The 18,298-nt window shown below is 36.9% G+C and overlaps 1 protein-coding gene across 1 annotated transcript; it reads right to left on the reverse strand.

The window, feature by feature from the left end:
- Positions 1-1,094: 1,094 nt before the first annotated feature.
- On the reverse strand, positions 1,095-16,256 carry LOC120623934 (chondroadherin-like). The gene is made up of 4 exons (XM_039890227.1): positions 16,142-16,256; positions 11,804-11,864; positions 5,545-5,671; positions 1,095-2,141 (listed from the first exon to the last, which is right to left on the reverse strand). Exons 1-4 carry the CDS (start codon positions 16,254-16,256, stop codon positions 1,095-1,097), a joined length of 1,350 nt encoding a protein of 449 aa, XP_039746161.1.
- Positions 16,257-18,298: the final 2,042 nt, after the last annotated feature.

Below are 18,298 nucleotides of genomic sequence, written 5' to 3' on the forward strand. Positions count from 1 at the left end.
GTTACACTTGATTTTTTAAAGTCCCGTTTGAACCCTTTTTTCCTAGGGATAAAATGTATCTAATGGCTGTCTCCAGGATGCAAACAATTTTTATACAAAATTGCACCAAGCAAAAGAAGTAAAGCTATAAAGCATGCATAGGCTACAAATGCTATTTTTTTTATTTTGCGGGCAACTTTATTCAACAGCTTTCCCGTATAAATATCATTTCTTGATTGTCAAACTTTCTCATTATAATATTAGCATGTTGTAGTTGTATACTTACGTAATAGCCAGGCCGATGCAGTTACATAGCTTAAACGCTAACGCGATATTTAATAGCCTAATGCGTTTAGGCTATTGAATATCACTTGCTTTAACGGCGAAGGAAAACATGCACTGAAAGTTCTACATAATGCTTTCAAAGTAGTTTGAAATCCACCAATCAACACTTGGCCAGCGTGGTGGACTACGGCCGAAACCCTTTTGATTCTGGGATTCTGGGAGGTACCCTGTAGTGGTACTGTAATCGGTTGATAGCGATGATGATTATGATAGTTTACTTCCGTAATCTTGATAGATACGAATCATGCTCACCACAAGATGAACAGTCTCGTTGGTATAAAGGTTAGCATGTTCAACAATAGACCACGAGGTCCTGTGTTCGAATCCCGGGTCTGGCCGAAAATTGTTTGGTATTGTGTATTTTCCATTAAAGAATTTTCAGGTGTCCACACCTGTTCCTCAAAGAGCAGGTTTTGCTGTCGGTCTCGTTTATTGCCACTTACTGTTAGGTAATCGTCATGATAACAGCTAAAGCCTGCTAACTCGCATTGAAGCAACGTGGCCTATGCTCTAAAACCGTTTTTCCTATGGGAGTGAAGGCCTGTTGGACATGAGACCTTAATAGGGTGAGGATGATGACTTACGCCAATCATCAGACAAAAAGACAAATAAATAAAACAGAATTATAATATTCCAAAGGCAAATTTTATTTATGGTCCAACATATACTGAATGAAAGGACCCATTCAATGTAAAATTTCGCATTTATACTCAGTTATGATACAATATTTACAGACACATACAATATAGGTAATTGAACACTGAGGGCGGTTAGCTGTTGGCGAGGAAAGCGAACGCAGCAAACGATAGTGCCAGGCGCGGCGTGAACGCGTGTCCGGGGCACGCGCCCGCCGAGGCACGTGCGCGCGCGCTGCCCCCTCCCTCCCCGCGACACGCCGCACCCGCCGCACTTGCTAAGCTACGCCCACGAATCTTAAGCGGAGATATACACAAATTCTCTTCCGCGAAATCCTCAGTCAGCGCCAGCGGATTCGCCAAAGGATCGCGTCCACACTCGCAGGGCAAGTGGTTGCCGCGAATAACAACATTCTCCACTTCCAGCACTACCGCCTCCGGAGTCTCTAGCATATGATTACCAGTTAATTTAAAAGTATGGACGCTGTTATTATGTATTAGCGAAAGCTCTTCGACGCCATCAATCTTATTGTTGCACATCTCCAGAGTCTCGACTCGTCGTAAACCATCAAAGGCGCCGACTTTTATTACTCCCAAGTCCGATTCTCTAAGTGCGAGACGACCTACTCGAGTCAAGCCATGAAAAGTGTCCTGTAAAAGTGCCGGTAAGTCCATATATGCCAGTTCTAACACCCCGACACCTTCTAATCCCGCGAACGCTTGCGGTTCGATTGACCTTATTCCGGACGGTAGCTCTATTTGTGAGACGTCGTTGAGGCCGGAGAATGCATGTGCTAGGATTCGCTTGATTGGGTTGTTGCGTAGAGAAATAAGATTTATAAAATTTGTTCCCGCAAACGCGTAACCCTCGATCTGCGCAATTCTGTTATGCGTTAGAACTATCGAGGATATGTTTTGGAGGGCAGCGAATGCGAATGCGTCGACTGTCGCAAGCGGCGTATGTTGTATATATAACTCGTTGAGACGGGGTAAACCCCTGAAGGCAAAGGGGCGAATGCGTGTAAGGTTGCAAGCGTCAAGTGAGAGACGTCGCAGCTGTCGCAAATGGGCGAAAGCATCTGACCGGAGGACGCGCAAATCCGCTCGTGACAGGGATAACTGCATCACGCTGGAGCTCAACGCCGAAGGTACACCGCGGAGCGTAGCGCTATTGCATACGACCTGCAACAAAATAAAATACATGAATCATTATATAGTTCACCTACAGGACCCCGACGAAAATTTACCTACTTATTTGAAAATATTCCTTCAACGGTTGTGAGAAAGTGGGTGCAAATACTGAATGTTTCAAATGTTGACAGTGACAAGACAGATTTGCACTTGGTTTGATTTAATTAATATATAACATCTATATCAATCCGGGCTGCGATGACAAGAATTATTATTAAAGCGAAAGTGTTTTTTTTTGGTTTTTCCTTCTATCAATATTTAAATAAATCCCGCGGGAATGTTCCCCGATCTGTTTTAATGTTTTTTCCGCTATAAAACTACCTTTACCTATTTTCGTCTCCGGTATGAAATCTTTAATATATAAATTTCGTCACGATCGTGGCAGTATTTGAGCCGAATGAAAACAAAAAACAAATAGACACACTTTCTCATTTATACTCATAACTTCCAGCGGTTGTACACTCAACGTAATTCCTGGAACGTAAATACGAATACGAATAGACATGATACATTTTATTAGGAATCAAATAGAACGTAGAATTTAATTAACTAAATCCCTCATATAAAGAGCACGCAAAGGTTTATAATAACCTGCCGATAAACGGAAACAACGGCTCTCTTTTTAATGGGCCGAGCTGTGAATATATAACAGCATATATGTACTTCTGGTATATGAATGCAATGAAAGACCAACGCCATCACAATTGAAGCCCCATCGGTATTGTTTGTTTTGCCAATAAAATTAATCCCCCTCTCTCAGTTTCATGCCCATATTTTGATTGAATTCGTCCGGACTTAATCTTCTCAAATAACCGATACCATTTAAACTACGCATACAAAGAGCAGAGAATACATATAATAATGGCGTATGTAGAGGGTATAGCAGTAGTATAGCACAGGCACTCGGTTCAGAAGTCGAAGCCCTAACAACAAGGCTATCACCGACCGCAGTAAAGTATTTTTTTGGTATTCAAATTAAATATTAAGACATAATCATTTTAATACACCTACATTTTGCAAAATGTGGCTGCTTTCCAATTCATAGCGATTTCGATTTATGACTTTCTACAATGATTTAATGCCAGAGGTATAGTATGCTCATTGCAAATACACGTTATAGGTACGTACCTATATAATTTTATACAACTTTATATTACATTTCCAATTTATAATTTGATCACTTGTCACTTTTGGGCACTATTCTCCTCTCCTTTACGAGACAGTATTTTTGTGTATGATATTATAAGCAGTGGCGTGTGTTAGGAAATAGGGAATTACAGCACTTTATCTATGATAAACCCGATGATTATATTAAATATATCAACAAATAATAGTTTGTATAGAGCAACCTATGCTACATAAGCTATCTGTAGGAAATAATGCTAGGGCTCCATATATGATACCTGAATAACCCAAAGGATATAAGAGATATACTTATCTGATGCTACATCAGGTACAACCATAGTACCTACTAACAACTTTTAACAACTTATCTCAACTCCATCACCAGTATATTGACTCTTGTTTTGCCACAACAATATTTCGTTAAGTATGTCGTTTCCATTATAAATCATCTATTCCCAATTTGTAACGTTCTATCCACAATACTTTACTTAATCTTCTATTCTCAATTCATTAATTTAAATCCGTCCTCACTTTTCTTTGCCGCCAATCTATCTTGTCAAACTCGCGTCTCCCGCCATAGATCCTATACTTTTATTTGACAGTCTACTAAAGTCCATTATTCTATTTTCAATACATTATCAATGAGTATACAAACTATTATTTGTTGATATATTTAATATAATCATCGGGTTTATCATAGATAAAGTGCTGTAATTCCCTATTTCCTAACACGTGCATATAGAGTACGTACAGGGTATGCAGATGATGCATACCCTGTACATACTCTATATGCACGTTTTTTTTGTGTGCGTATTCAATGTATACAACTAAATATCCCTGGCTTTATCGAGAGAAAACCTGCACGTCTAAGTTCTCTACATTGTTCTCAAAAACATGAACTATATATTATACTTATGTATGTATTTAAAATTATTGTTATTTTATTATTTTCAATAAAAACCAATTCACTGAGTAAACAATTTCGTAGTAAGGTATCTGAAATTATTACATTACGACGAGGCTCGGCTGAAAAATAGATTGAAGGGGTGCTTTTATTTCTAGGCCCGGACACCAGGTGGTGTCAGTCTATAATCCAACGGAAATTACGATCGTAAAGAATAAAATTCCCCGGGAAGCTAATGATTGCAGACTCTGGCGTCCCGTAATAATGATGCGATACAGAAATGAGCAAAACGTTTTGTTAAATTGGTATTTCTTGTTTTAGTGTTTAGTTAATTCCTACTAATATTAGAAATAAAGCAAGTTTTTTGGTTGGTGTATCCTTTTTCTACGCAGCATCAGAGCGATTGCGTGAGCGTTTGAACAAAAATAGTTTATGGGACCAGAGAATAGCAATCTTTTTCAGTAAGATATTTATATCATAAATAGCAATCTCCTGCAACTTTTTCAGCGTATAGCTCCGATAACTTTACAAAATGTATTCCATTCTCCTACATAATATACCCCGACCCAATGCGTAGAATCGCCCGCCTGACTTCCTCAAAAATTTGGCTATACAGTGTAAAGTTTTTTTTTAAATCGGACTTGTATGGATCAAAAAATAACTAACAATGGCTAACAAATAAACTTGCATTCTCTATCTCTAATTCTCTTTTTTTGGGATGAATTATTACAAATCCTTAAACTTTGGTTAAATATGAAATTTTATTCGTCAACCTATTATATATCAATTTTTGCCGACATAAATTAAAAAGAGGCGGATGAAATTTTAAAAGTTTTATATAGTCTTTGACAAAGAGCTATTTAATGAAAAACCATTCTTCCAATCCGACTGGAAGTTCCTGATATTAGCGCATTCAAACAAAAAAACAAACTTTAGCTTTATTACCAGTAAAGGGTTTTTTTTTTTCTGAGATGAAAAGCAGCCTAGTGCATTATTCAAGCTTGAAACTATTGTGACAATAATCACATCAAGCCGTTGCTGCGTAAAAGAAGGGTAAAGTAACCAGCACACTTATAGTTTACGGCCGATTGGCGCAGTGAACAGCAACCCTGCTTATTCAGTCCAAGGCCGTAAGTTCGATTCCCACAACTGGAAATTGTTTGTGATGAAAATTAATGTTTTTCAGTATCGGGGTGTTTATATGTATGTTATAAGTATCTATGAATAAAAATTATTAAAATATTCATCAGTCATCTTAGTACACATAACACAAGCTACGAATACTTTGGGTCTAGATGGCGATGTGTGTATTTTCGTAGTTTATTTATTAATGACTTTATAATATAACTAGTTTTACGCCCATACCTGCGATTGTGAAAGGCAGATGCACTGCGTAGGGCAGGATGGCACGAGAGTAGAAGTAAGAGCCTGGGGGCTGGCTTTGCATAGGACGGTCCACGCCAGCGCCGTTACCAGCCAACGCACCACGGATCTGTATAACAAATAAAAATGTTTTATTTTACATCATTACAATCTATCTCATTTTGTCTGGCTTACGTCCTGACTAGTTACCACCCTGCCGACAAAATGAATCGTTATTTATTGGGGAATATCGTTCTGATACGATGCCACTTACAGAACCGATTCGTCATCATCATCAACACATCAACCTATTACTACAGAGCACGGGTCTCCTCCCACAATGAAAAGAGGTTAAGGCCGTAGTCCACACACCTTTGAAAACATTTAGGAGAAGTCACAGGCCTGCAGGTTTCCTCACGACATTTTCCTTCAACGTTGAAGCAAGTGATATTTTAGTTACTTAAATCGCAAATAGAATAGTTAGGGGATGCGTGCAGGGATTCGAACTCGTAACTGAAGTCGAGCTTCTATCCAGTGCGCTTTCTCCGCTTCCTGTCGCAATGACAGTTATATTTAACAAAACCGATCAGTTAAATATAACTATCATAGTTTCTAATAGGTTTGCCTTTTACCATCTTCGACGGCCGATTGGCGCAGTGGGCCTCCTGCTTTCTGAGTCCAAGGCCGTGGGTTCGATTCCCACAACTGGAAAATGTTTGTGTGATGAACATGAATGTTTTTCTGTGTCTGGGTGTTTATCTATAAGTTAAGTATTTATGTAGTTATATTATTAATAAAATTATTAACAGTTATCTTAGTACCCATAACACAAGCTACGCTTACTTTGGGACTATTTATTTATTTATTAGGTTCACCAACAGATTATACACTGAAACAAGCTTAGGAACTACAAAATTGAGAAACATAAAGTTTTAGTGTAAACCCAATTACTGGCAAACCGGCATGCGTATCTGAAAAAAACAAACACACAAGTGCGGGTTCGCAAGTTTACAATAATATTATTGTTGTAACGAAGCAAACACTGTAAGATGAAGTTAAAAACAGGAAACAAAACTAGATGGCGATGTGTGCATTGTCGTAGTATATTTATTTATATTTATCTTGGACTGCATCCATCACTAACCACCAGGCGAAATTTGAGTCAAGTGCTAACTTGTGGTGGAATATAAAAACTCATATATGCATATGTAGTTTAATGTATAAATTGTATACGTAAATTGCCGTACACAAGATTACCGATTGAACTCGATTGGTTTACCACAACTATTAACATAACAAAAATACACGATTTTACTTTTTTTGTCTACTTATCTTTTTACTCGGACTAATCTATTAAGCAGTTAAACACGTAGACTAATTGCTGGGGGGCATTCACACAAATGTAGACGAAAACAAGAAGATCTATAGGCTTTGATTCTAAGAATCCACCATTCGGAGGATAAAGAGAAAGTTGAAAGTCGTATGAAATTTATGTGTAGGTATGCATTTAATATAATAATGACATTAAAATAATCATAATGATGCAATCGTTTAGAACGTAAGCATCCGCTCAGAAGGCGTGATATAAGTGTCGTAGGATTGTATGACTGTAATATAAAAAAGATAGATACATCAAAATCGGCCATTTTTCAGTCATATTATATAACAATGATTTTTCAGAAAATGTATGCAGTCTAATTTGGTAATATCTGGTATATTACTGGAGGACGATAACTTAGGAATCAATTTTTTTTTCAGTTACCTTATCCCTGCACACCTACTCATGCAGCCTACAACCTACTTTTTAATAGCTCCACATTTGCTGAAAAACAGTAGTTTTGATGTATTAAACCAGTATGAATTCGTGAACGGAAGGGTCTGGAACCACAGCTCATTAAAGTACATTTATAATACAAGCCAGAGTGCAAAGATGTGGCGACCGGACGCAAGCGTAAAGCACTTCATACCTAATAATGAATTCTCTGTTCTTTTTAGAATCTATCAATAAAACTTTAACTCAAAAAAGCTAGCAGGAAATATTTCACAAGAATATTGGTACCTAATAGTGAGTATCGTTATACAACGGCTTGTATCGTCTATTCGCCAGCAAATTCTGCTAGGACTTGAGGAAAATAGTTCGATTAAAAGTAAAATTGTTTCAGGGGTTTTAGCTCAGCCACTTTGCCTAATTTAACTTTGCGCCTCTCAGAGTAAAATATCCTGATTATTATCAATAAGATGTGAAAATAATCGCAAAAGGCTGCTAACCTGTATTAGAACCGAAAGTCTCAACTCTGACATCCGCACTACATCTAGATGATGAATATACAAGTTACTCTTCAAAACTCTGATACTCTGATACTCAATGAAAAAAAAAAATACAAAACACATCTTAGATTAGCCCGTTAAATATAGTGCTAAAATTTAGTGTTCCACTAAATACAGGGCTGTGGAATATTGTTTACACATGCTGTTGCCCGTGATTATTTTTTTTTGGTTCTAATATTCCCGTGGGTGCCGCTAATTTTCCTGGTCTCAAAAGTATTCTGTATGAGTCCTGAACGGGTTTAGTACCAGTTTTGTTAATACCCTGGTAATCTGGTGCTACAGAATAAAATGTATCCTTAATCTTTGTCCAGGGTAAGCTTTATATGTGTAATAATACGAACACTGGTAACAAACAAATACACTTTTGCATTTATATATATTTAGTATTATGGATTCGCTTTAAACCCAGTTGCGATTTCTGCGTGAAATTTGTACGGACACAACAACGGAAGGTTCAGTAACCGCGGAAAATTAATGTGCATTTATTATACAAGCAGGAGATTCAAGACCGAGACCGCGGTAGCTAGCCGTAAAAAACATTCTACATTCAACATTTTTTAAGTCGTGTGTTTGTAATAACAATGTGCTCTAGTTTAGAATGTCTATCTTCGCATCTTGTATCTAGAATTTCATTTCACTGTTTTCTCTGCCTTGGTCTACATCTATTTCAGTTTTTTTTTTTTTGTGGGAACCGCTAGTTTACTTGGCTTTTAAAAGTGTTTTAAGGATACAATATATATTTGTACCAAATTTTGTGGAAGATCGCTTCAACGGTTAAGCAAATCTTAAATTACTTATAAAATACAGATGTTTAAGTAAATCCCGTAGATACTAATTACTTTCCGAGGGAAAACTGGATTTGTATCTTTCAAAACTATCGGTTAAGATATTGATGAAACATAAATTACAAGCAGAAACAATTCCGCGTCCATACTTTCACTAAAGATGTTGTTGAAGTGGCTCTGTTTGTTTTGTCCTTTACCTTTAATCGCCTCAACCACTGCATGAAATCCTCTAAATGAAATTTGGCACAGAGATAGCACGAATCCCGAAGACGGGATAAAGGATACTTTTTATCCCAGGGTTCCTAAGGGATTCGTCATAACATTTGTGTTGTAGTATATGCTGCAAACGCTGTACCAATCTTAACGTAATTTAGTACAGAGATAGACTGCATCACGGAGATGGACATGAACATGGAATTTTTGAATCCGAAAATTTCATCATCATGACATCCACCCATTACCAGCCCACTGTAGGGGACGGGCCTCCCACACATGAGAAAAGTTTAGGCCATAGACCACCACGCTGGCCCAGTGCGGATTGGTAGACTCCACACGCCCGCGAGAACATTATAGAGAACTCTCAAGCATGCAGGTTCCCTCACGATGTTTTTCTTCACCGTTGAAGCAAGTGATATTCTAATTCCATAAAACGCACATAACTTAGAAATAATTTTAATGATAGTGGTGCGTGCTGGGATTCGAGCTCGACCTCCCCGAAATTGCGGAAAAAGTCCTAACCTCTAGGCTACCACCGCTTTATTAGGCTATTAACAGTTAGCCTCGGTCGGAGCCGTGGGCAGCTTGTCTATAAAATGTGTGAGTAGCTTATATATTATGATGACTAATGGCTTCGAAACAACGTCGTTAACTATGTGCCTCATTGAACATGAGAAAACTGAAAGTCACTCAGAAAGCGTTAGATAGGGCTATCCTCGTAATATCTCTACGTGACCAAATCAGATCTGAGAACATTTTGAAGAAAAACCAAAGCTTCCTAAGCTTGATAAGATTTGAAGCTAAAGTGTCAATAGGTTCGCCACGTAATTCGATTGATCGACGGATACTGAGGTCCCAAGGTACTGTAATGGTAAACCAGCACTGCTTATCTCAAACGAGGAGATCCGTAGAAGCGCTAGAGTTAACGACATTTATCAACGAGTCGCTGATTTGGCAAAGCCACTTCAGCTTACTTACATTGGGCACATAGCGTAGAACTGCGACCTTGCACGGCTAACCCAGCGTCAGTTGACCTTCCTAATAGGTGCACAGACGACAACAAGAGATTAGGATGCAGACAGTTATTGTACACAAGCGGCACATTCCAGCAGCAGTGGATGTCCATCTTTCTGAATTATGATGATCATTTACAGTGGCGTGCATAGGGGGTATGCACAGATATGCAGATGATATAAAATGAAGAAAATCTAAATACTTAAAGGTAGGCTTTCTATAACCCTTACAATGCCTATCCTTAAATTTTTATATCATCTGCATACCCCGTGCATACCCTGTATGCACGCCACTGCTCATTTTTATAAAAACATACCTAAGTTTATTTTTTTCAAAAACGTAACGTGTGCACGGCATAAACATATTAAAGATAATAATAGCAGAAGATGTACTATTTATTTTTGGTCGAAATAACGACTGTAAAATATCTCCAATAAATTTGGATACATTATTTATTTATTATTCTTGCAGCAATTTCATCTTAAATACAAAGGATAAATCTCTCTTCCGCCAACTATTAGTGTTTTAACCGAAACCATGTAGCAGCTCGTTACTTTCATACCGCAAGATGAAAGCTCTCAACTAACGAGGGGGCGTCTGAAATAATGCACGCCTTTGTGGGTCGCGTTAGCTGGATGACACCCGCGTTATTTTGCATCTATATAACACCGCTACGTCTTTTGTGTATGTGTGTTCGTTAAATTTGAAAAATCAGCAAAAAACACAGTACTACCACAGACACAGCTGGTACCAAGACAAAATAATGATCATCACTTAAAATATCGTACGTCTTTTTTAACAATAACTACGATCTCAACATTTATTGATCCTTACTGTAAAGCTAAGACTATCTACAACGTCCAATCCGAATCGGATTGTAATTTTTTTCCTGCGTGTCTTGTATAGCGCAATTCTTGAGTAAAGAAAGTAATCTAAACTTATAATATAAAAAAATTAAAGTATCTTTGGTGTCTTTGTACCCATTAGGCTCTGAAACTACTAGACCGATTTTTTACCATACCTAAATTAGCCTGATGTAATCACCTTTATGAAAATTGCAATAATATAACCCAAAGTAGCAAAAAAACGCCTAAATTGCATGTGCCGAGAAAACTATTATACATTAAAATTATGTCCTTTTATAAGTTTTCGATCAGTGCGTCCTGCCAGTCATGACTTACGGTGCCGAAACGTGTATACTGACAGCGAGGCTGATTCACAAACTATAAGTCGCTCAGCGTACTCTTGGAAGAAGTATGCTTGGTATTTCTTTGAGGGATAAGATCCGTAATGAAGTGATTTTCCAAAGAACGAAAGTAACTGACATAGCCCTTCGGGCTAGCATACTAAAGTGGCAGTGGGCTGTTCACGTTTGTCGGAAAACCGATGGACCATGGAGTCGAAAGGTCCTCAAGGTGGAGACCGCTTGTCGGTAAAAGGAGTTTTGGGCGCCCCCCAACTAGGGGGAGCGCCTGCGAAAAGTGGCAGGCATCGACTGGATGAGGAAAGCCGAAAATGGAAAAAGCTGAAAGAGGCCTATGTTCAGCATTGTATGCCCATTGGCTACTGATGATGATGACTTATATATGTAATACTTACATACGTACACAGCTGTCACTTTAAATCCCGCTATTCCCACGTAATCGCAACTTACACGGTCCGCGGGTGATACCGCGGGGCGCGGCTAGTTTGCGATATATTAACATCACGTTACTACCCTTAGGAGCTGAGGAAAACAAGTATAAATGCAGGTGGACAATGCCAAGCGGTTACACATGGTATATTGTGTGGAAAGGCCTCGGAATAACACGTTGTGGGATGAAACTAACCACCAATCACGGTATTAAGATTGGTCGCCACTGCAGCACTGGAAATGCAGGAAAGCGTTGGTTTGAGTTTTACTAATAATACGTTCTTACCTGAGGCGGAATGCTGGTGCCATGGGCGGGCGCAGGCTGGGCGCAACGCCCGCCTTGCGCCCTCACCTACGCAATTTCATTTGGCAATCTACTCCAACCTGTAAACAAAAAACATTATAAACTTAAATATCTTATCACTCGCCTCATTCATGACCTTCCGAGCGCACTGGTAAGCGGGTTGGCCTCGGCGGCGGCTTATTGAATTTAGAAGTTTATAATATCTGAATTATCTGTGGTCTGGCGCGCTGAGTGCAAAGTCACTCAAGCCTTCTGAGACAAAGTTGAAATAACGTTTAAACGGTACCAAAAATATCGATTTTATTAAAACTGCACAACGGTTTTACACCGCCTGTTTACTTTTCCTCGCGGTTGACTAATCCTGGCACAAAAAGTTATAAGACATTCGAAATTGTACTTAAATTTTTATGTTCTGTCATTTCTTTATTTGGAACAAATATGAAACATCAGGTAGCGCCAAAATCTGTGTCACCAGGCGTCTTGTCTTCTGTGCATTGAGGTTAATGATGTAGATAAATGCAAATGTGCCTGTTTAGGTATTTGTTACATATGATTGGAAAAATCCTTAAACAAATTGAGAATAAATTGTTCCTATGGGATAAACAAAACCATTTGTGTCGCAGTTGTTACCTATGTTTCTACGTGAGCGAATCATTGTAAATCCCTTCCTAAGCCGATACCTATGTCCGTCCTAGAAGTAATCTTCTTTATAAATTTCAAGTTTTTTGGTAGCTTTCATGATGAGTCATTGAGTATTTTTGTTAAAGTGAAGAAATTAGTGTTTATATTTGTTTATTTGGTTTGTTTTAGCTTTCAAATTGCTTTTTAATGAGGTCTCATATGAAATGTCTACGTCATTCGGATATCAGTTGTTGGCCATAGAATATTTCCACATCGTGAATTGTATGCACACTCCACGATATTACATCAACGTGGGCGGACAGTTTTAATTGGTTCTCACTGTCCGCTATCAATTACGGAAGTGATGAACCGTGTCATCGCAAAATGGCACCAACGTTTGTCCAAATTAGAGCCATCAACCTCAGAAGCCTTTTAGTGGCGACAAACGAAAATAAATCGTCAGATATTTGAGTACAAGACCATGGTGTTTCATGCTAACAGCAGAATCGTGTAGGTATAAAGGACACGGTTCCGATAACTAGACCATGTTTTGACTCATAATAATTCTATTTCTAAGCTGTAATAACACAGACGAAATGGCCCGCGAAATCACGCGTGTTAAGTAAAAATAAATCTGATTGTATTGTACATCGATAATTATCAAAGCTCTCTCATAGGACTTAAGATGTAGAACCTGAGCATGCATACGTTGCAGAGCGTTGCGTAACTGTTAAATCACCCGAGCCTCTTCACTATACTCCAAATAATAACTAAGTATCTTTGCTTGACTAAATACCCTTACTTTTTTATCGCTTACATCGGTGTAGGTTAGTGAAAACAAATAGTAGTAAATTAATAAAAAACATTTAATCGCGGTTGCACTCACATTTAGTTCAGTTTCATACAAATTAAAACCCCGAACTGGGGATCAAACTCGGTGTCCAATACCTAACAATTAGGCTACCAGCCAATAGGCTATTACCACCATATTATTTTATTAAGTAGATAATCTGAACCCCCAGTTTGCTATTACAATTATTATGCAATTGAGGTTAATGATATCATAGTACGTAGGTACCTAAATTGAATGAAGAAAAAATAAAAAAATAAATCTTATTAAATAATTTAAAGTTAGTAACTTTAAAATATTATATGTTAAAAAAATAAAAAGTTAAAAATAAAGGTTAGGCTTTCTTTGGAAATGGGTTGATATTTATCATCGAAATTGGCTAGTGAATTAATAAAGTCAAGAAATCACACGCACCAAATTATTAATCTCTTTGTTTTTAAGGTGGTTAAAATATGCCTACTCTGACTACCAACACTTATGTATTTACAAATTATGAGCATAGAAGTGCTTGGTGAATAGTTTACGCAAGCAATATTTTATACAACAACCTCCGTGCTCATTAGTCGTGCGATGAACGTTCTATCAACGTATAGACATGGTAGATATTTACATAATACATGGGTAGCTAGCTAGGTATGTGCATGTAATGATGCTCAAATCTCTGCAAATCTACTTAAGCTTTTTGGTGACAAAAGAGTGCTAACATTTCTATGATAATGAAGCGTTTTTGTTCCACAACTCTCTCCTGGAATAAATTATATCAGCGACATGACAGAACAAAGTTTTCACTAAAAAATACGCGGTGACAACCATAATATCAGCTGTATTAAAATTCATCAGATTTGAGGTCTAATGGGGTCAAAGATTACTATGTCCGAAACAAAAGAGTAGGAAAACAGGTTATAACTCATAAATGTTGAAACTGGGTTAAATAATTATGCGAAAGTAGTCATCAAGGTTGAAATGGGGTGAAGGATTATACGTTTTCGAATTTAAAGTTATAAAATATTTAGGAAGTTAAATCTTTACTTAAAAAACAGAAGTCATTTTCAGGGGATGAATTAGATATTCATCCCTAAAAAATCATCAGGCTCGTATGTGGGAAAGACAACGGCAAACGCTAAGCTGATAAAGAAGAAACCCTAACGGTGCAAGATTCCAGTCCACATTTGTCGCATCGTGTAGAAATTCTCCAAGCCTGTCCCCGGAGTACCATTACTCTGTACACCCGAGACGCACCCTTTTAAATGAAACCACGCCTAAAACACACGAGAAATATTTACTAAATAAATAAGCATCCATCGCAACCTAATATCTTGCGTTATGAGGAAGCTGCATGGTTATAAATATAGAGTGCTATTATTATACACTAAGGAACAGTTTCATTTAACGAGTTTAATATTTATTTGCATACACGAAGGAAACTTAAAATGAAACAATTTATTTATCAAGGAGAGCTTTTTAATTAAATATTTTAATAAATGATTTTATTATTATAAAGAAACGACTCCGCATACATTTATAACATTTAAATAACAATTCGAGTGAATGATTATAAAGAATCGCATCGGAACACAATTTTAAGGACATTTCGTGATATAATCTGAAGTTTCTAAAGGGTGATTAAATTAACGGCCAATTAAAAGCAATCGATAGGAAGCTATACATTTTGAAAGACTAATCAACACTGTTTTTGATTGATCTTATATTAAGATCGACGTAAGCAACAAAGGCAACCAAGAATTTCAAACAAACATTTCCCGACGCAGCCAACTCCGCTGACCTCTTAGTTATTCACGCAAAACCAGGCCTGTCATTGTGGTTGGAAGAAACTTCTCCCAAGTTGCAACCATATATGAGATACATGTAGGACGTAACTCACTCCCAACAAGAAAGATGTAAGGTTGGAGAAAATCTTCAAAAAAAGAACCTAAAAGAGGGGTTTTCAAATCAAAGTTTAACGTCACGTTTTCACAGAAATGTATACTATCAGGTACAACGAATATAGGTAAAATGGCATTTCGCTATGAGAGGAGCAGTAAGAATCCACCCCATACCGCTAGGATAAGTTTCCATTTCTTCCAAGAAATTCACAATGTCTATTTTATTTACTACAACTCCAATTTGTCATCTCAAACAGCAGTTGTCAAATTAATCTTATCAAATTATACGGCTTCCAGTGTAGTGGACAAGTTTAATTGGTTCCCGTTGTGTACGATCAATCATAGGAGTGGTAAACCGTGTCAACACAGGTTGGGGCCAACATTTAGGCCAAACTCCGCTGAAAGAAACTTTTAATAAACCGTAGCAAAACACATTGCTTGATATAAAAGATCACATGGAAAAGCTTATTTGGTAGTCCGTCCGTAAAGATATCAAATACCTAAATTAAAAAAGGAATTTGAGTCCTAATTCTGAAAAAAATATCTTATATAATATATGTGTATATATATATATCAGGAATTTATTTAAATACATATGTTATAATAATCATGAGTATCTCACAGTATCAATTCAAAACGAATAACTTATCTAGGCAAGTAGGCAAGACAAATTCATACCAAAGTATTTTATCATAAACATATATCTAGTCCTTCATGTTATATTTAGTTGTTAGTCCAAAAGTTAATGAATAGGCTTACAAAAATAATATTGCTCCTCAAAACTGTATATCTAGAGAAAAGATCTGTATATCTTGAAATCCCAGATTTCCCTACATGAATATAGGCACCAACATGCCGCTATAATGTTGGCTCTACCTTGTAGTTTTAATCTTAAACTTTTTTACGAGTATAAATCATAATACAATGAATGTTATTTCCAGAGTATGCCATCTAATTTTATCTTGCCTTCTTTGTAAGTTTGTCCGTTGTCAGACCGCGGATGCACTTTAACCTCTTTGAACCTTTTGTGCTTGCCCCATTCTTTAATCCTCGTTCGTAATCTCGACAAAGACGCCAGCATCTCGTAAAATTTGTTATTTGGATGAATTTTTTGTTTTCCATTGCACTTCAAAGCCTTCACTTCTCTTATTTTCAAAGAATAAACCATATTTAATTATATTTGTAAGATCATCATCATTCTCACCGTATTCCTCCTCTCTCATGGGAAATGTTTTAGATCATAGACCCACCACGCCAATTCAACGATTATTATCATGTATTATCGATTATAACAAATATCGACGGCTTAACTTGCTTTCAAAGACTCGGGGTAACCAACGACAATTTCCGAGCTGTTATTAAGAATTTCCTAACAAAAAACCCACTAGCAGTTTTTAACCCAGCCCAGGGATTGAACTCAGGACTTCGCATTATCGAACAAACTGAACACAATGGATCATTCTGGCATATTTAATTTATTTTACATACACCTGTGTTTTTTTTATTGTGAACGTAACGATCTACAAAATATTACAAAACTGTAAGGATTTCAACCCGCATCTTTGTGACTATCGCGAACCGTTCAAAGGGCCATGTTTTTCTGTTGCAGAAGCGTACAAAACCAATATATACCTTTGCATACAATTTTTTTTATCGCGAAAGTTACCTTTTTTGGATAGTGTACTTTAGTTATCAAAATATTCAAAATTCATTTATTTCAAGTAGGCATAATATAAGCATTTTTGTAACGTCCAGTCTGTCTGTTTGTAGTGACTGTAACACCGGTTCGGGAGGCAGATTCTACCGAGAAGAAGCAAAAAACCTCAGCAATCTATCACTGGAATGTATCCTAGCGAGGCAAAATGATGAAATGATCTATCATCGCCGATTCCCAATGTTTAGGAAGCTTGGCAGCTGCAGTAGTGTCGTAGACTCCTAGCAGCATTACTTAGGTCAGGACTACAGGGCTGTTTTGAGGTTGTACAAAACTGTATCGGTAAATGCCTCTAAACGTTATATTTAGTTTGTTTTCAATTAATAGGCAGTAATTCCAAAGTTTATTATATTATTGAGATTATAAATCCTTAACGGACTTAGTCCTAAGTTAGAGCTCCACAAACAACTTATAAAAAAAACTTGATGACCTCTAAAAGATTGATTTATTTCAAGTAGACCTAAATATAATTCCAATTAGAAAACGCATAATTATAAACCACCATTAATATTTACAAAAAAAATATAAGCCTCAAACGCAAACGCCGCAAAAACGTAGTCATTACTAATAACGGAGAATTAAGAAAGCAGAAAGAACATCCGAAAGTAAAGTAGATTTTAACAATTTTAATATCGACGGAAGTTTGACAAAAATAAAGTAGAACTACTTTACTAGAATTTATATGGAATATTGGTAAGGGTACAGAATTAACACAAGAAACATGGTCGCAACAATTAACGCCCACCTCCAACAAATTGCATAGTACTAATAAAACAAAAGTAGTACATAGTAAATGCCTATAAAAAAATTAGAGCCAGGTAAGTAAATTAAACAAGGATAAATAGAAACAGTAATTAAGTTTCACATACAAAAAAAAAACATGCAGCGACTTATTTAGTGTGAACGAGTGTGTGTGTGTGTTCTACTTGTATAATGCTTGATAAGGATTGAAAATAATTCAATGTAAAACTTGTTCAGTTTTGCCGTTCAGATTCAAACCACTAAAAGCAATTTAAAATTAGAGCAGAAAATGTACCTGCACTCAAATACGCCCATACATTATCTATGCTCATATTCATGACGTAAAAGCAAAGGCAACCTTTGTGAACCATGAATACTTGATGTAACCAATGTTTTTGTACATTCTCCGGTGCTCATTAGTCGCCCTTAGCGTAGTTCGCCCTTTAAACGTTCTGTTGATATTGGACATCCAGGGATAAGTCAGTTTTAACAACCTTATACGTTCGATATGCTTGACCTTTGTGTTACATGAAAATTCAAATTTAAAGAATAAAAATATAATAAAGTTATGAAGAGATATTAAAAAATAATATTAATACTCATTATTACAAATAAATTATATATATTATTAAACTTTAATAGAGTTACAAATAGAGCAATTTTTGAAA

This window comes from Pararge aegeria, chromosome 5 (assembly GCF_905163445.1).
Source record: "Pararge aegeria chromosome 5, ilParAegt1.1, whole genome shotgun sequence".
Classification (NCBI taxonomy): domain Eukaryota; kingdom Metazoa; phylum Arthropoda; class Insecta; order Lepidoptera; family Nymphalidae; genus Pararge; species Pararge aegeria.